Source organism: Thunnus thynnus, chromosome 9 (assembly GCF_963924715.1).
Source record: "Thunnus thynnus chromosome 9, fThuThy2.1, whole genome shotgun sequence".
NCBI classification, from domain to species: Eukaryota; Metazoa; Chordata; class Actinopteri; order Scombriformes; family Scombridae; genus Thunnus; species Thunnus thynnus.
Genome location: NC_089525.1, coordinates 7,138,285 through 7,157,997, shown reverse-complemented (window position 1 = coordinate 7,157,997; position 19,713 = coordinate 7,138,285). Strand labels below are relative to the sequence as shown.

Sequence of the window (19,713 nt, the reverse complement as noted above, 5' to 3'; positions counted from 1 at the left end):
AGGACTGTGTTTCATTAAATGTTTGACAACAGTGGAACAGCTCAATCTCTCACCTAGTGGAAGAATAGGTCACAAGATTTAACCGCATAGTGAGAGCTTTTGTAAATTATCACCAATTTAAAAATGTGACATATAGCAGGCGCAGCTGCATAGTAGCCTGGTGGAATATCTGTTGATTCTTTTCTTCCTCCAGAACATATTGAAACAGTTTTAACAGGACCAGAGGAGATTTGTTGTTCTCTGTAGTCCAGGCTTTCTCCTATACCTTATTTTGAATGCGTAATGCTACACTTCCTATATTGTGACTTTGACTTCACTCTCTCCAGCTTGACACCTCCCCGGCTCAGCTGTAGCTCTGGTTGTCACCTATACGTAAAGAAGCATAGCTCACTCTCTCTCCCCCCTTCAGACTCAACCTTTTGGGGAACACATGTTGCATTCATGTCCCAGAAAAAAAAAAAAAAACCTGTTCAAGCTCACAACCTTTTGCAATCACAGTATTCTGATGAAAAAATGACATGTCTCAACCACTTATAAAATTAGGTAATGATTGCTCCTTTTTTATCCATAATCAGTAGGTTTTGGTTGATGCTATTAGCAAGAACGTCTTCTACTCCCCCATGTTATCTGAATGTAATAGACTATCTCAGAAAATCAGTTAATAGCTAATGGCAGTATTGTCTTCAGGGCTGCTGGCTTTACTCAATTTCATGAGCAATAAACTAAATTAATTTAGGAGAGTTTCTGTGTATCTGTGCAAAACACTTATGAAGCTCAAGTTTATTAATTCCTTTTAACTTAATATAAAAAACTCAATCAACTTCAAATCACTGAATAAATTTAACTGAACTGCCTCCCTCTCAGACATCATCTTCATATTAAAGTGAGATGTAATCAAATCATTTAAACTTATTGAAAGTAATTTATGACTAGATTTAATACAGTTCAGTGTTTTCTGCATCAGTGAGTGCAACCTGTGTCAACATAATATTTAATTCTAGATCTTGTATTTTCAAAGACCATTGAAAGAAATAAAAAAAAATGCCACATCAACTTCTTTTTTTGCAATTTATTGCTTATATAAACGCTTTCTAAACAATTTTTGGTAAAAATAAAATCTATCAATAATTATCATAAATAAAATCATCACAATGACTTTTACATGACATTATATTGCACAATTATAAGCCGTAACAAGAATCACAGAACAGAACAAGTGTTGTTGCTCAGGTTGTGTGTAGGAGGAATGTTCAGAGGTCCGTGGGCAATCGCACACATCGGTTGCCTTTGGAGTAACAAGCAACAGAAAATCTGAACTTCAACTGTCTTTGTTGCATTTAATCAAGGTCTATAGATCATCAGCTAGTAAATGATGACCAAACAATGAAGTTGTTTTACTTTCACAAATTGTTACTCTGCTTTGTAATCTATAGACCATCATGATTTACACCAAAGATCTAATTTCAAACGGTTGTGGTACAGATCTGATGTTTCAGTGCTAATGAAAAAAGAAAGCGATAGTGGGTCACATAATGTCAAAAATACAATTTGTTCACGTGGGAATGTAGTACAAATGTGATGTCTCCAGTTAGACAGTCTGAATGGGAATACTCCACGTGGTTTCTCCCCGTTCAGATGGGCAAGTTTAGATCTGCACCACAACAAAGTCAAACTTCAGCTCCTTCCAGTCTGGTGTCAACCCAGCTTTTCATCATTTCACAGCAAAGTTCTACCAACAGAATCAGCATGCGTCTCAGCTCTGACCAACACAGCTGCTTTCTGTCTGAGGTTCAACCAAAAGGCCATCTCCCTGTCTAGCTTGGCAGTTTATGATTGGTCAGGTAAAGAAAGGCCTAAAAGATGAACCAGCAGATACTTAGTCCCACCCATAGAGTGTGTGTGTGTTAAATGTATGTGCATCTTCAGATGTTGTCCACCTCTGCGCTGAGTTCGGGACACAGTTCCTTGAGTAACATTTCCATCAGCACCTAACAAAGACAGTGAGACAAAACAAATATGTTTGTAACTGTAGTAACATATATAATTGATTCTATGAGATCTGGTTTTATGACAGAAATTATGTTTGATATGTTGTGTTGTTCTTACATAGAGAAGATGTTTGTTGGCACTAGCCTCCTGCAGGGCATTGAAGATCTTGATGATCCCATAGCGAGCATTCTGCTGGCCAACTAGATTTGCTAGTGCATCTGACATAAAAGACCATATTGAAACAAAGTAAAGAGGTCAGAAGATCCACATTTCACATTTTGGATGTTCATCTTGCAACACAGGTACAGGTCATGTTTACATTTGGTTCAGTTGCTACCTGGGATATTGTCAAGTAGTTTCTGTTGAGCCCGTTCTTTAGTTTCACTGCGTTCAGTGTCAGTTCGGACCTTGACATGTGGTGCCAACTTCCCGTTGGGCCAGAAGTTGTCCCTGAACACACTTATGTAACACACCAACATCTGTTCACAGAAGATCCAGTTCACCGTGTCCCGGATTTGTCTAGAAGAAAGCACAGAAGATGTTAGCCTCATAGGTGATCTCAGAGAAACATAAGAAACATACAGTAAGTACAAGTGATCACATAGTTACTAGTTGTTAGTTGCCTTTTAACAATAAACCTGAAGTCACTTATTAGCTTTATTTATTAGCTCAGATACTGTAGCACAGGCACCATTAATGAATGGAAGTCAATCCTACAACATGTTATTATTACACTACTTGAGTTGCATTCAAATGAATTAGAATAAATTATGTGTGTTATTATTATTTAAACAAACAGTTCATCATAGTTAATCAAAATGCCAACTTCCTAGTACTTACTTGTTGATAGTGCGTCCAAATGTCACCTGAACTAGTGCAATAAGAGTCTTCCTCACCCACTTAAACACTGAGCAGGTAGACAGACAGACAAGAAACTGATCAGATAAAGTCACTCAGATGCAGTTAGAATTCATGATGACTGAGCCGAGTTTTCCACAGAGATAGATTCCTAGTTTCTTAATATAGATCTCTAACTCTTTCATGTATGACGTTTTTATTTGTATACCGATATAAAAATGGAAAATGCAACTGTGATTAAAAGGAGAACAGTGCTCTGCTCACTTCCTCTGAGTTCAAAGATCTCTCCTATGAGCATGAAGCAGGGTTCAGCCAGGGCATCTCTCCTCCCGTCTGCCTCATCACCGTAATCTGACAAGTCACTGTCATCATCAGCCTCCTCCTAAAAGCACCGATTACGCAAGGCACACATCATTCAAATTAGGGTGCACGACAGCTAGGGTGCTATATTTACTGTTGCTTTATCAGGCATGCTTGCGTTCGTACCTCAGTATGGGAGAAGAAGTCTCCAGGTAGCCTTTCCAGGAAGGAGGCCAGAGAGAAAGATGATTTCTTCTGAATGGACATCACCTTCAAACATTGAACAAGATATCATCACTGTACAATATACTGAATCATACCAGCTCTCTAATACACCAGACAACCTTATCTGGACAAATATAACTTTCAGGAAGGTCTACACCACATCAGTATACCAACACTCTACTGATACTATTATCAATGTATATCTGCTGGTGTGACTAATGTCTTTTTCCTGTGCATCTGTAAATATCGTTCAATTATACAAGACCTTGTGGGAACCAAACTCCGTCAGTGTACTTTGTTCTATCATTGAAGTTGCACAGAACTATGAAAATATACAATGGAACGGATAAAATAATTAGCTAATGTCAGTCGCAGCTATAATCTAATATTTTATTGGTCGTATCTGGTGTCATTCATTACAGCCGCGTCATGAAATTCACTGGTTTGTAATTTCCGGCTTAAGTGACAGTAAAAGGGTGCATCTGTTGGTCGATGCAGTAGAAAAGCTATTTGTCAGGAGAGTTTGCAAGAGAACAAATACTCAATATTTTAATGCGACATCATGTTTTGAGTTTAAAGCTGCTCAATAAATAATGAACAGGAGACTGACTGCATACATGTTTCACTGTTTCCTGTAGCTGCTACTTTACATGTAGGTGTTCTTAATCACTCAGTCTACTGGGAGGAATTTCAAAGCCTCAACTCTCAAAACAAAGCTCGTCATTGCGGTTGTTCAATGTCACGTATATACAAGAACTCATATGTAGTAGCTCTGAGGAGGAAGGAGGAAGTTTTATTCTAAATTATACATGTTTGTATGACATTATGACAATAATATATTAATATTTGAAATGCAGGTATGAAAAATGAGTTACCTTGAGGTGTTCTGGTGACGGGCTGAGGAATGCGTAGAGAACCTCTGACTGGCACAAACGCTCATCTGTCAGCAGACGCTACCAACACACACACACACACAGAGCTGAAGTCATCATCAACATTGTTTAGCTGAGATTATGAGGCAGGAAGAAGCAGAGTGAGCATTGATCTGGGTGTTTTCTATTGCAGTGGCTCCCACCCTTTTTTTGTCTGATGTACACAGCCCTGTCTGATCGACACAACTATCTGTTCATCTTCACCACCCATCATGCTCTATATGTGTTTATTTGAACAAATTTTAAATTGAATGTAATTTACCACTGTTGATTATACAAAAGTGAATATTGTTACAATAACATTTTCATACAAATGAGAGTTTAAGTCTGTCTGATCAAGCTTGCATTTGTATTTCTACTACTTGGAGTGGCAGCAGCTGGACATTTGAACCATACTGTTTATCCTTTATTATCATCTGTGTAAACATTCATCCATTACCTTTAACTCAATATTTATACCAAATATCTATTACTTTTAGCTATCCATGTTAACCATTATCTATTAGTTTTAGATAACTATTTCAACCATTAATCCATAAGCCAACAATCTGTTTATTTGTTTAGTTACTTTTACCTATCTATTGAAAATCTAACTCCAAATGTGGGTAAAATTTTTAAAATCGTAATTTCTATTTTCATCCCCTGTATTTCCCAACAACTGCAGAAGAAGTACCCCTGGTTGGGAATCACTGCTCTACTTAAATTCAATTTCTGTGGCTTTATGTTAAAATTAAAGATCAGAGTATGCACACACATCAAAACCGAAGAGGGCAGGTGCTGGGCTAAAAATGAGCAAATGTCGAAAAAAACTGCAGGGCTCCAATGCACACTTATAATTTATTGCACCAAAGTGATGTGTCAAGCACTGCTGCTCTTCATCGGACTAAAATGACCAAGGGTTTACTTATAAATATACAGAGAAGCACTAGTAAGTCTAACTATTACAGCAGAACATTGAGTTACACTCTTGTCAAGTGAGTAGTAATAGTAATCAGATGTCCTGTCAGGTGTAGTTTTACAGTATGTTTACCTGTAGGAAGGTATTGAGCTGTGTTTTGCTCTTGTCTAAGAACTTCTGGTCAATGGATTTGAAGGGAAGTTTACTGAGTGATGGTAACTGGAGTTTCTTCAACGATGGAAAACACTGAGACAGACAGAGATTGAAATGTGATTTCACAGTAACAAGAATACATTTCCATATGATTTCCTTCATTCTAGATAATATAGTATAGCACATCAACAAATATAGAATATATATTTAAATGACTTAAAGATTTCCAGGCATCTCTCCAGATCTCACTGCCATCTGATTTAATCTAAACCCACTTTATGGTGATACAGTGAATTCATTTAATCACAAAAGAGGACTGGAAATGCTTCAAACAGACTCAGGCTCTGTGTAACCTGCAATACATCCATCATCAAATCAATAGGGACTGTGACATTTCCTCTTTCTACTGCAGTGCTGTATAAGGAGTTTCTTCCCCGATGCTGCAGTGACAAACAAATCGCTCTGATGTGGAGGCGGGGTGAAACAGTAGAACAGCACAGCAACAGTTAAGACATTTCTCAACTAGTGCTAATGCAGTATAAGAAAACATATCCGTACACACACACGTTACCTCAGTGAGTTTGCGGTGTAACATCTGGAATTCAGTGAGTTTCCTCTGGACGCTCCAGCGACTGTTGACTGTCTCCTCTCCTTCTACCAGGCTAACACTCACACTGTAACAAGCTACAGTCTCACCACCTTCTTCTGTGGCCTGAAATACACACACACACACACACACGCACGCACAGTTTAACAAACAAACAATAGCCTCATACAGCAGATTTACTGACAGCCATGCCTGCTACATCAGGTGTAACAAGGTTAAAGTTATGTAGTATTGAATTTACATTCATCTGTTCCCTTTTTTCACAACTTGCACTGACTTGAGAGACGTCATGAGACTTTCCGGTTACATGATACTCTATTAAGCTGTGAGTTTGCATGTGTCGCTGTACTTTATTCAGTGCTAATGCACTTTTCTAGGCGCCATGAAATCATTGACTAATTAGTTACTATAGCAAGACAGACACATGATGGTGGGAAAGTTAATTACCTCAGCAGAAACAGTAAACAACCAGTGTCCTGCACATTCATTAATTATCTGAGGAGAAGTACTATATATGTTAGTATTTTTTTTAACTGAGCTGCATGACTCGTGTCTGATTTGCTTGCTTGTTTCAGTTATGTGTGGACTTGAGGCACACTATGTTTTGCTGTTAATGAGGTCAAATGCATCCCTGCACACATCTGTAAATAGGTTAGATGACTGCATCTTAAAATCAAATCTCATCTTTTTTTTCTGCTCTATCTGATTACAGTCTGATCCACCTAAAAGCATGTTGATGCCAAGTGGAAAAAAGGGTCATCAGATCACTCCAGTGCCCCTGGTTCTCCACTGGAAATCAGCCAGTTAGTTATGGTGAGCTATGCTTCAGCATTCGTAGAAAGAGCTGTCTGCTGTTTTTAAATGATTAACGAAATTACAGTTATAAAACATTACCTCAGCAGTAGTAATAGTAGCCCTCCAGTGCCCCAGGTTTTCACACCACCAGTCAGTCCTGGTGATATGTTGCTGGAGTTCACTGTGTTCTCTCTCCATGGCTCCTATCTCTTCCTTTAGTTTGCTCACTATCTACAAACGCACACAAGACTCAGAGTTAAACAGGCATGTAAGTAAACCACAGTTAAATGAAGAAATTACATTAAGATGAATAACAATGTAGGGTGGGTTTCAGTTAAAATTTTGCTTTTAGAACTTATCAGAAACTTGTGTGGAGTGTGTTGGATTTTCTTCATGTTAGTCATAAGAAAAGATAAACAAATGTAGAAGAGCAGCTACAAATCAGATGTGTTGTAATTGGCTTTTTTTTAGGGGATTTTTTTTACATTCCACTTCAACTACTGAGTACGTCCTGACACTGCGGACAAGGCACCATGCTGAAGAATCTGGATGTATACATTAACTCATTTTGATCTTGTGTTCTGCTCTGTTCTGTTTTGTCACATTTGCTTGTATTTGTTACCTTTTTGTCTGGTTTGGGTGCGTTCTGGATGGAGCCCAGGGCCTGTCGCTTGTACTCCAGTTTGTCATAGAGTTGGCGGAGTTTAGTCGCAGCGTAGCTGGCCTGCTCATTGATTCCTTTACTGCCCTCATCACACACCTCCTCTCCTGCGTCTAGACCCTGACACTACACAGAGAAATATCAAATAAATATTTAGAAAGATATGCGATTGCAGACTTTTACAAACATACAAAAAGAGGTGAATAAAAATGACATATTGGAGTGTTCAAACACAGGAACATTCAGAAGAGTGTGTCTGACCCCTTCCTCCTTTTCCTCAGTGCTACACTGTGATTGGCTGTGCTGCTCGTCTCGTCTGATCAGCCTATCGTAGAGATCCGAAACAAGGAAGGAGGGGTAGTAACGCTCTCTCATCGTCTCAGCCACCTAGAAAATGTACGACAGCCACAGTCTTACTGTCATTGTAGAACATCTTGAAACTGTGGATCATAATTATACGGTTATTACTTGCACCTCTGATGACCTTTAATAAGGAAAGTCCCTTGTCTCTATTTAGCACCTCTGTTCCCACTAGTTCTTTTGACATTTCTGAGCAAGACATTCTCCCCTCTGGTTACAGTCACTTACAGTTAGAAGCAAAAGCAGCAGTTACCTGTTCCTGTAATCTAACAAAGACTTGTGTTCCTCTGTTCCCCACCAGACTCTGTTGGATCTCCTTGAGGAGAAACTTTTCCACCGGAATCTCTCTGCTCTCTACAAAGAACTTCTGGTAGATTTCCCCAACGATTTGGGGCACCTCATTCTGTCAAACACACATTAACAAAGAAATAAGCATTTACTTGTGTACTTTTTTGTGTGTGCAGCAGTACAAAATTGTAAAGGAAAACCAGTATCAATATTTTTAAAACTTGTGGTCCAGGTCCAGGTTCAGCTAAGGTACCGCACACTACTTCTGAAGTAGGAAAACATCATCGTCACTGATTACTATACTACTATTCCCATAACACCATACATTAGCAGCTGTGTCTGGAATGTGTGCAGGTCACCTTGTTGGCAGTTTTCAGGGTTTCCACCAGTTCCCAGAAGCTTATCAGAGCCCTCTTATCGACTCTCTCCATGTAAACTCTGAAATGCTCCCTGTAACCTGGATTACACATGATGTCATCAAACTGGAGAATCTGGATGCGAGGAGGAAAAAACATAAATCATGAGAATGTGGAGCATACTTACTCCAAAGCACAAACCCTCAACCAAAGTCATGTTAACGCCTTACAAGAAATATATCATTCACTCTAGAAAGATGTCAGAAAAGTGCTTCATAGTTTCCAGAGTCTACTGCTAAAACTTTCAATATCAGACATAATGTTCTGTTGTCATCATTTAGCATCTCGACACACACCTTTCCAACCAAAGCTCACACCAGCTGTATCACAGTCCACATGTGAGTGTTACCTTCTGACTTTGAGGCTCATCGCTGTCATCGGCCCCTCCTTCCTCATTGTTCTCATAGTTTGGTCCACCAAGCAGACGGATCCGTTTCTCACATTGTTTCTTAGCAACAGTCAGCTGATTGATATATCGTTTCATATCTCTGGCCCTCAGCAGGTCTGCCTTCATGGCTGCTGACTCTTTACCTTTTCGCTCTAAGAGAGAGTGAAAGCAGCCGGTGAAACAAAGGGTGAGCAGGTTTTGGTCACACAATGACACAATTACCTGGTGTGGACCCACTGCACCACCAAGATAAACTTGCCCGACATCACTAACCTTGTGTTAAGTTCACTACATGTAGTTGATTTTTTTACTGTATGTGTGAACTTTCTTGTAATTTATATGTTCCAAAAACCTACTGCTTTGGGTTATAAATGTAAAAACGTGTACTTTTACTGGTTATTACACACTGCTTCTGATACTAACTGGGAATAATCAGCATGAGGCAATATTTTATGGACAAAAGTTATGCACTTCCTCTGTAACTTGTTGAAATGGGTTCAATATATCATACAATAACAAAGAACTTCAATAACAAAAACAAATAAAAAATGTATAAATGTATAAGCATTTTTATATAGTGAGCTGTAGTGTTTCTTTACCTTTCTGCTTCTTGAGCTGAGGCAGGCTGCTGATGGTGGTGGCATGAATAATCTCTACCACTATCTGGTACCTACAAAGAAAAAAAAAAAATCAATCAGTTGTTACAATCAATCAATAAAATAAAAAGGGCCATCTTGGGATGAATAAAACTGAAAGTAACACTAACAAGTCTGAACAGAGCTAATATTTCTCAGACTAACAAGACAATATAGCATTATCATACATTTAGATCTAGTATATTGCCACAGAGACACAGTCTGTTCCCATGGTAACCCCACAGCTGCAAATAGACAAGTGGTGAACACTGTCTGGTTAACATGTTTGTTTATATATATACAGTATGGTTCATTTAAGTATGTGTGTGTGGGTGCAGGGCGGTCTGAGTCTAATAAAGCAGTGCAGTGCAGTGCAGTGTGTGTGTGTGTGTGTGTGTGTGTGTGTAAAGTGTGTGTCATGCCTGAGTTGTTTGAGGAAATTGACATCAGCAGAAGTTGATATCAGTTTGATGAAGTCTTCATAGGAGGCAGCGTAGGTGTAGGCTTTCTTCTGCTGCTCAGCTTGTTGCTCCCTCTGCTCCAGCTGAGACAACAGCATTCTGTTTATGGAGTCTGGATCGCTGAGCACTTCTACCAAAGGCTTCAAAACTGGAGCGCACACACACACACACACACATGCAGACACAAAGATAAAGGTATATACAGATGCAGACATGCACCACTTCTATCTAATGCTGTTAAATTCCAAACTGAAAATACACAGACATGCAGCAAATGTGCACAAAATACACATAAACACACATCAGATGTAAATCGATATGTAAAGACAGATAATAGCTGTCACTGTGCAGGTCCATCCACACCATTACCTCTCAAGCTTAACTGGAATAGATACAGAACAGTGAAATAGATCTGAGCTGAAATGAAGGTTGGAGTCAGATTAACATCTTCATGGGTTGTTATTTTTAGCAGAACATTAGAAATTGAACAAATGCTAGTGCACAACACACAATATCTGTGACACAGGCAGTTGTGGACCCACACACACACAAAGGGACTGAGCAGAAGAATAAGATTAAGAACTGTCACTGTAGTAATAAATAATACAGTAGCTTCGTAGGTCTTAACATGACAGGATAAAACATTTTAGTCCCATATAATCGAATACAAGAATATAACCTAGATGTTCTAATATTTCATCTATTATTGTTTACAGCAGAACAAGTGCAGGTGCAACATTTCCCCTACACGCTATCAACAGATGCATATACATAATAATCACAATGAACGCAAACCATGTGCGCTTTCTCCACTTTGAGCAGCTGACTGGAGCTATTGGTGAGTGGCTTCTGCTTAGTGTTATTGTAGCGTAGTAGTGGTGTAGTGTAGTGACACAATAATCACAATGCACCACAGGCAGTCATGAGATATTGCTTTAATATGACCTATTTATATCTATGTTCAATAACAATAGTGTGCATTTTCTGTATTGAGGCGTTTCATTCTTTGTTTTTTATTACAACTACAGCTATCTGGGCCTCCAGAGCACTACTGGTATCAAAAGCTCCTGGGAAATTAACACGCACATGCCACCGAGTATCAGGCATGCCAGCTCACTAGCATACTGGAATGTGGAAATGAAACAGAGCCATCGTTTAGCTACGCTCATTACTGTAAGTACAACAAAACCGTCGCCAGTAAGAAGCCGATAAGTTCTTCAAACCACCTGTTCAACAAGCATAAACATGAAGAAAAGCCATATTTTCAACTGCTTTGCCCGTAGTGTCCCATCCACCACCAGTATGTTTTACACCACCATAGCATGTTGGTTAATAACACGAAAGCTGTCTGTTTGTCTGAGTTTGCCATGTATCTTAAAATTTGGCAAATTCTTGTAAATGTAGCTGCTGGCTGAGACAAACCAGCCTCTCCTCTCTACCAGCGGTACCTGCAGGCACTGAATCACCGCCTGCGCAGAGAGTAGATGTGCACACGTCCCTTGAATCGGGTTGTTGTGACAGATGGGTTGAAATTGTATGTCGTGTGTGTAGATTGTCTTTCACAACAGGACCACAGCAGGAGAGGGGGGGAAAATACAGACGAAACCCAGGAACAACAAGAGTGTTGGCAGGTCTGCCACTTATGGCAGTGACAACAATTCCTAAGATTCATGTTTACTTCTAGGTACTTTATTCTGTTAAGATCTGATGACTTTAATAGTAAAGAGTAGGTCAAGTATAGTGTCATATAAAGTACTCTTACACACACATACACACAGAGTACCTTTAGTAGTGATGACTTCTGTGAGGCAGCAGCGTAGTGTATGTGACTTGGCATCCTTTTGTGGCAGCAGACATAGCAGCAGTATTCTGGCTACACAGCGGAGGAAGGCCAGCTCCGAGTCCGGACTGACCAAACAGGGATGGAGAGGAAACGGCCGAGAGCACTCGTCTGGTCTGTTAACACACGAGAGAGACGGGGATTAAAATTGAGAAATAAACTGAGAGAGACAGAACGAATTTGAAACATTATTCTGGCAGAGCGAGATGCCAGATGATATTATATAAGGCATAGATAAGAAACACTGCCGTAGTGTTCGTACGTCAGCTGTGTCGGATCTCACCCTTTCAGCTTCCAAACCTTGTCTGAACAAGACACACTGCCGCTACACTGATTGTTCCTAAACTATTGAGGACGAGGGGGGCCAGACATTTCTGTAGTCTGATCAAATCATAAGTCTCGCCTGACTTGCCAAGATAATGAAACCAGATAATGTGTGAATTATCACACTGTCTGCTCTTTCTACTCGTGTGTGTGCGTAAGTGTACCTGGCAGATGCTGCCTAGAGATGCAGGAAGTGAGTGTGGAGGATTTTAATATTATTTACGCTGTACTGAATTTCACATAATTTCACCCCAGCTGCGTACATAAAATTTCGGTGCTGCATATGGACACCTGCGGGAAGGCACATTTTTCTTAGAAACAAATCAAGGCTGAAACATCTTTTCTTTTAAACAACAGTGAGTTAGAGCTCTGTGCAAAGGAAGGTGTGCTCAGAAGTGATAGTCAAGCTTTATTGGCACCAACATTACAACACTGGCTTTTATGATTTTTTTGGGTGATAATGCAGCTTTAACTCTTTACAGTTATATGCTTGTGTGTGTGTTTGTGTACCTTGCAGATGCAGCCTTGAGGTCAGTGAAGTGTGTGTGTAGGATCCGGATGCTGTCATAACACACAACGTTGACAAGGTCTATGTCAGCAAGCCGGGATCTCAACTGCCCGATCATCTGCCACCAGTCCTCTGACAGCATGGAGTACAACTGGCCCTCATCTCGACTCAACGGGATGTACCAGGACAGGATGTAGTCTCTGTAGGCGTAGTCGAACACTGGGGAGAGACAGAGAGAGAGCTTTTAAGTTGCCTTCTTATATTGGAATATCCTTTTTTTGATAGATGCTACAGAGTCAGACAGCTGGGGCAAATAGAGTGATGAGTGGGTGAGAAAGGAAGATAAATTCTTTACATTACAATTTAAATCCTTTTAAGAAACAGTTGCCATCCTTTGCTTGGAGGCTGGAGCTTATCCCAGCATGCATTGGGCACTGGACAGGACACCACTTCATCACAAGCCTAACACACATGTACACCAGTAGAGTCACCAATTCACCTGACCTGCATTTGAATGGACTGTGGGAGGAAATCAGAGCACCTGTAGGAAACCCGCACAGATTACATTCATTTATGCAGAGCGCATGCAAACTCCGCACAGAGAGTCAACCTAGGACATTGTCGCTGTGACCCCGTGTCTAGACAGCGAGCGTGTCAGACACGTTTTTTCACGCGCACGTCACACGCAAAAGATAGGCTCTCATTGTAATCTACGCAGCTGTCTGCACCGGCTCCGTGCAGGCTCACATCTCAGCCGCGTCTCACGGGCGTAACCGCAACCTGAAGCGTTCATTCATGCTTCGAATCTATTTTCCTCCGTTTTACACACGTCACTACAGTCATGTGTATTGGGCTCTGAGCGCTTCCAACACGCGGGTGACCCACGCTCAACACTGCACCTGAATGCCTCCAGTGTAGACACACAGACGGAGCACTCGCTGCTGCCGCTGCTCTGCTGACATGCTACGTTTGCTGTCTATAAATGGGGTGATGCAACACTGCTAACAATTAAGTTTCCATTCTTAAGGAAATTAAATCAAAACTTCTTCAGCTTTTACTGCTTGCTCAAACAGTGTGGCATTTTGTCAGTTTTTACTTTGTGGTTACTGTAAAATGAAGTAATTTTTAGTAAAGTAAACAAATATCCAGCTTGAAGTTTGGTCTCCAGAGTATTGTTATAGACATAAGACTGAAATTTGTGGGCAAAATCTCAATCCCTAGGGATTGTGGACAAATACACATATTCACAAATGTTTCCCATCATGGCTGCAACTAGATATTATGAGAGCCATATCTTACTGATAGCACCTTTAACATTTATACTGCACAAGATGCAAGAAGACATTGCAACCAGAATATCGTGTGCAACTGTTATAGTATTATGCACAGAACGACTTCTGTATTAAAGAGGAAATTCAACTGTGAACTTTCAATAACTGCATAGGCTACAGATTCTAATTCAGATTAGCTTTGAAGGAACGAGTGTGGTACTGCCTTTGCTTTGAATCATAACTTAAGTGAAATTCCATTAAGTTGTGAGTCAAATCAATCTTCTCTTTTTTGATGTGCTAACTTAAGGAAATATCTTTTGGCCTTTCAACTGTAAAGGATCTTAACATCTATAGAGGGATAATCAAAGAGGGGGCAGTGGTGTCACACGTGACACGAGGGTTTCAGTAGTCTGGGGGGGTTTTAATGATCTGACCATCAAAGGTGGTTTACTGTGGTTATATACATTGTCACTATGTGTGTCACCAATGTACCGTGTAGCAGACCAATGTCCTTTTCTCACATAAAACACATCAACAGTTAGCTTTGGCTGGGCTTTTTTTCCACCCTTTGAACCCTTTTTAACATTTACCACGCAATCATTTGGTCGCTCTTTGTTTTCAAATGCATTGACTCTAATTATCCTTTATACTTAAAAAGCTTTTAGTTCCATTCAGATCATCAGATTCACTCAGACAGACTCAACAACCTTTTTTTATTGTGCCTTGAATCTTTAATGAAACTGGGAGACGTGCTTTAAAGTTTAAAGCACCATTAGACTGGAATAATTTGCCTAACTCACTCAGATCAATTACTTCTTTCCATGTCTTCAAGACTTCTTTGCTTGTTTACCTTAAATCTGCTTGTTCTTGTTTTTGATTGTATATCTTCATTTTATGAGTCAGTATTTTGACAAAATGTTATTTGGTCTGATAATTTATTTTATTTCTCATTCATTCTTCGTACAGATGACACGTGTAACAGATGTAGTGGGTGTGGTTTAGGATGGTGGGAGAACCCTCGTGTATGTCCATGTTGATTGTTTCGTAATTTTGTAAAATAAAGTTGTGCATGTTCTCCTTTTGTCTGCGTGGGTTTGATCCAGGTGCTCCAGTTTCTTCTGACACTCTGTATGTGTTTGGAACCTGTCTAGTGTGTATCCTCCAGGCCCCCAGAGGACAGTGCTCTGATAGTAGACTAAGGGCATTTTTTACATTAGTAGATCATTTGTGATGATCAAGACGTTATTTTATTTTGGAAACCGATTTTAAAGGCCCTAACGCACTGAAAGCATCTGGCATACACGTTTTGAAGTACATCTATTGTTTTAAATGACCGAACGTGTACCAAAAGCATTATGAGGCGTGTCAAACTGCCTTCATGTCCCTACTCTGACCTTGTTTCAATTTTGGAGCGTCAAATGAGTTTTTTCTGCAGCTGAAAAAGAGAAAGAGCGCACGCAAACGAGCTGACAGCCAGCCAGCGAGAGAGAGAGAGAGAGAGAGAGAGAGAGAGAGAGAGAGAGACAGCATGGTGGTGGTAGAGTGAGGAGAGCCAGACATAGAACAAAGCAGTGAATGAGAGAAATAAAACATTATATTCTGATTATTTCACAGCAGTTACGTTCTACAACACAACTAAATGACCATCAAACACTTAACAGATGATTTACTTAGTTTCATTTTCCTCCTCTGCATTTCTCCTTTTCATTCCTTCTTTACATCCAACTAATGCAGCAGTAAATACAAAGAACAAAAGGACAAATCTGTTTTGGTTCTGTGGTGTTGGCATTTAAAATCTGATGCCTGCAGTGCACCATAGGAGCATCAAATGACGCGAGTCAAATGAGGCACATCAATTATCGCTTTCAGTGCATTTGGGCCTTAAGAATCTTAATTTGAAAATAATTGGCAAACTAGGAAAATAGTGTCATCAACGAGCACAATAAGCTTATAATGACAGGTCAACTGGAAATTGAATGGCCTAAACTTGTGTACTATGCCTAATTAAAAAAAAACACAGTCACAGCAGGTCGTGACTGTGAAGCTAATAATGTCATTATGAACTCGCACTAAACTACCACCAAAAAACCTTTTCAAAACACACATGAGAGCTTATGCAAATACATAACCCCAGTGGAAATCCTGGAGCCATCTGTTACTTGGCAGCCAGACATACCGTTCGACTGACTGTGCCTGTGTGCGTGTGTGTGTGTGTGTGTGTGTGTGTGCGTGTGTGTGTGTGTGTGTGTGTTTGTGTGTTTCATGACCAGGACGTTTTACTGTTATAATCCACTATGAGTAAGAGGGTTCAGTGTCCAGTTATGATGACTGACTGAAACAGAGCTCCATCAGTCAGCAGTTTTCTCAAAAGCAGAAGTTCAAAGTTTTGCCAATAGTGTCAGAAACCTTCATTTTCTTGGGAACTTTATAGTGAGCAGTAAATTGTGATTTTGCTCATCTAATCATCAGTTTTGTGTCACCACTGTCAGACATTGTGTCACAAAATTGTAATTAACACATCTGTTAACTTGGCAAAGGAAGTGCACCAATATAGTTTTCCTGGTTTGTTTAGTTATCATATCGTCATGAAGTAGTTATTGTAAAAATAACCTGCAATATCATCATAGAATTTTAAGGGAAAATCATCCACCCCTGACAAAATATGTCTAATTGAGGGAATCTTTACAGGCATTATATTATGCAGTAATTTTACTGATTTAGAATTAAGACACTCAAATAAAATAGAAAAAGGAATTAGAGAGGACTAGATAGCATATAGGGAGAGGACCTTTTAGTCCTTTTAGTTGCGACGTGTGCTAGAGTAACAAATTAAAACCTAAATCCTTGTGCACACTTCCACTGATTAATGTGAAAATGCATCTTTTTGTCTTATGGATTATATCGAATAAATATCAATATGAAAATGTCGCTTTTGCGTTGTGGTGTGGACAAGAAAAGCAGAGCTTTTCAAATATGGTCACATTAGACATTCAAGTGATCTCAGGCACCTGACTGTCATGTGATCCACTTTAAGAATCCTGACTTGCTGATTCACTTTGTTCTTCGCGCTTGCTCTGTAAAGAACATGAAATGTTAGCAGAAACGGTAAGAACTGCGGGATAAAGGCGCCGTTACATCCCTAGTGGAAGAGATTTGAATGTTTCCATGTTTCAATGTCCGTTTGAATGTCCGCAGCTACATTTTCCACAATGATCTGAAAACTCAAACGCACATTAAATCGCAAAGTCAAAAAGAAAATATTTGCATTATTGCGAGCATAAGATTGTCATTAAAACTCCTTAGAAGATCTCAAAGTTGAAAGGTGATCCATTACCTTCCTTCAGGGCTTTGTCCACATTGTGTGACACCACCACCCTCCTGCTCTGACTTGACTCCTGAACTGGCACCAAAAAACGAGCCTGAAAAACAACAAGAGCATCAGATAACTTGTCTAGCAGCTGGAGACAACAGCCAAAAAAGCAGGAAATGTTGGGCAACAACAGGAAATGAAGGAAGACGCTTCACCAGAAAACAATGATAGTTGTCTGACTAAAAAAAAAAAAAAGAAAAGGACAGCCCAAATTTGTCATCGCTCATACAACATCAACCAGATGAATTCTTGTGACAAATATTCCTCCGCTGTCAACATCAATAAATCATCAGTACACAGCAGCAGACAAACACTGCTAAAGGCAAGACACCAGTCAGTTGCAAGGACACAATCACTTTCTTTGACGAATAAATCATCCTACATATGTGTGTGTGTGTGTGTGTGTGTGTGTGTGCTTTAAAGTGTGTCTAAATCGGGCAGCATGACTTTACCTCATCTATTACGGAACAACACAGCAAGGATCTAAGGGCATGGAGAGAGGATGAGCGAGGGATGGAAGATGGAGAGGGGAGGAGGAAAATAATTGAGCAAAAAAGCAGCCAGGAGGAGCATAGGAGGATAGTTGAGGTTGCCAAAATAATCATACTCAGATGCCCTCCTGTTCAACATTATTTGAGATTTGGGTCAACAGTAATGTCACATGCACTCCAGTCTGGTGGAATAAAGGTTAGAAATGTAAGTAACAGTAGAATTTAGCAGTGTTTCTGATCAGTGAATTCCAGCCGTACTAGAGAATGCTTTCTGATTATTTTTCAAAGTGTACTGCTGTTATGATATCATAGCAGGCTGATATAGTGAGTGTGTTTATTAAAAAAGTGCAGTATACAACATGTGAGCAATGAACTATTCCAGTATCTTACCATGAGCTTGTTGAAGAACTCCAGCCATGAAGCTGAATGCCTTCTGTTTCTGTCAAAGCAGCTGACTTTCAGAGGACTCTTCCTGACTAGCAGAACAAAGCTCCCAGCCAGGAAACACAGTAGGGCGAATGACACATAGATGAACAGCTTCAAGAAGAAAGAGGTGAGAGTCAGGCCTCCCCAGGCCAGCTGAAACACTACTGCTGCCACCACGCCCAGGCAGAAAGCCGGGACGAACCGGAATGAAGAGGTGGAGGAGGCAGAGGTGGCAAACATGGGCCCCTCTGCTCCTCCGGTACTGCTACTCCCTCCAGCCTGTGGTGTAGGGGGTGTGTGTGTTGAGGGAGTGGGCATACTGCGACCCCACCATCCATATATGTGTCACTACTAGTTAGGCTGAAAAGTTGCTCCGCTGGTTTGTATGCCAAGCCAGAGAGGTAGGTATACTGTGTACACTCGTGTATACCCTCGACTACAACACTGTCTCCAAAAAGAGGCATCCCCGCTCTGACATCTCCTCACCGGGACCCGCTCCGTTATGTCTTCCAGGCTCCTAGCATCGGCCCGCCCGGCGGTCACAGGCACGCAGTCCCGTCAGCTTAGTCATCCACAGTATGGTAGTAAACACAGCAGAGCAGGGCACCCGGCTCGTCTAGAAGTGGGCGACAGGGGGGCTGACAGTCGCCCGGAAAGCAGACAGAGAGAGACCCGGTATAGATGGATAGATGGATGTATGGGGCAACAACCACCGTCACCTTGGAGACAAATAGGTGGAAGGGTAGCTTAGTGACTGTTGCTAACCAGGTTTAGCAGGAAGCTAAACTAGGAAAACAGCATAAGTTACTGTTGTTTACTTTAAATCAAAAACTACATACGGTGCAAGCAAATAATCCCGAACAGCTGCTTTGTGGTTTTTGTTTGGCTGCTAAGATAACTACAATGTTCTAACGACAGCTAGCTAACTAGCTTTCCTGCTAGTTAAGTAACCAGTTCAATATCAGCTAATACTCGCTTACTTACCTATCGTTAAAAAGGTGTAACGTCAACAACACTACATTCTCGCTTTCCTCCTCGTAAGATAAGTACTCGAAGGTTTTGCAACAGCAAATTAAAACAGTATAAACGCGGCGAAAAATATGACAGGTCCCAGAATCCCCGACAGATAAAAACAAGCAACTGACTGACTGACAATCTCTCTGAACGTGAAGCGGCTGTCAGCCAATCAGCGCTGGTGTTAACCTCGGGTGGTGCGCCTGTTTTATATATCGAGACAGTCCGAGCGGACGGTGTGGGTGTTTTCCTGAACGTTATCTGTGGACGCACTGGGTAAACAAACGGGACAGCCGGGCAGCAACGGGTTTAAATCCAGCACACAAAGGGGTACAGGATCATGCTACGTCTCTCTGACGATTGATTTTTCTTTCAGACATCGGTTTCTATCAGCATACAAAACTGTGAAATTGTTTTACGGTTTTTTTGTTCCAAAGGCGTCCTAATGTGATTGAGCTGCCATTACAACAGCATTATGTTCGCATGTTAATGACGGTCAAAAA

General features: G+C 40.5%; 1 protein-coding gene across 1 annotated transcript; it reads right to left on the bottom strand.

The window, feature by feature from the left end:
- Nucleotides 1–1,054: 1,054 nt before the first annotated feature.
- Nucleotides 1,055–19,362, bottom strand: snx25 (sorting nexin 25). Its single transcript, XM_067598592.1, has 22 exons — nucleotides 19,181–19,362; nucleotides 18,161–18,915; nucleotides 17,244–17,328; nucleotides 12,641–12,857; nucleotides 11,750–11,922; nucleotides 9,928–10,114; nucleotides 9,470–9,540; nucleotides 8,832–9,022; nucleotides 8,426–8,557; nucleotides 8,032–8,181; nucleotides 7,680–7,805; nucleotides 7,380–7,544; nucleotides 6,857–6,988; nucleotides 5,927–6,067; nucleotides 5,335–5,448; nucleotides 4,248–4,325; nucleotides 3,334–3,417; nucleotides 3,112–3,229; nucleotides 2,830–2,896; nucleotides 2,327–2,508; nucleotides 2,107–2,207; nucleotides 1,055–1,988 (listed from the first exon to the last, which is right to left on the bottom strand). The coding sequence occupies exons 2-22, from the start codon at nucleotides 18,512–18,514 to the stop codon at nucleotides 1,923–1,925; spliced, it is 2,934 nt and encodes a 977-aa protein (XP_067454693.1). The 5' UTR covers nucleotides 18,515–18,915; nucleotides 19,181–19,362; the 3' UTR covers nucleotides 1,055–1,922.
- Between the last annotated feature and the right edge of the window lie 351 nt (nucleotides 19,363–19,713).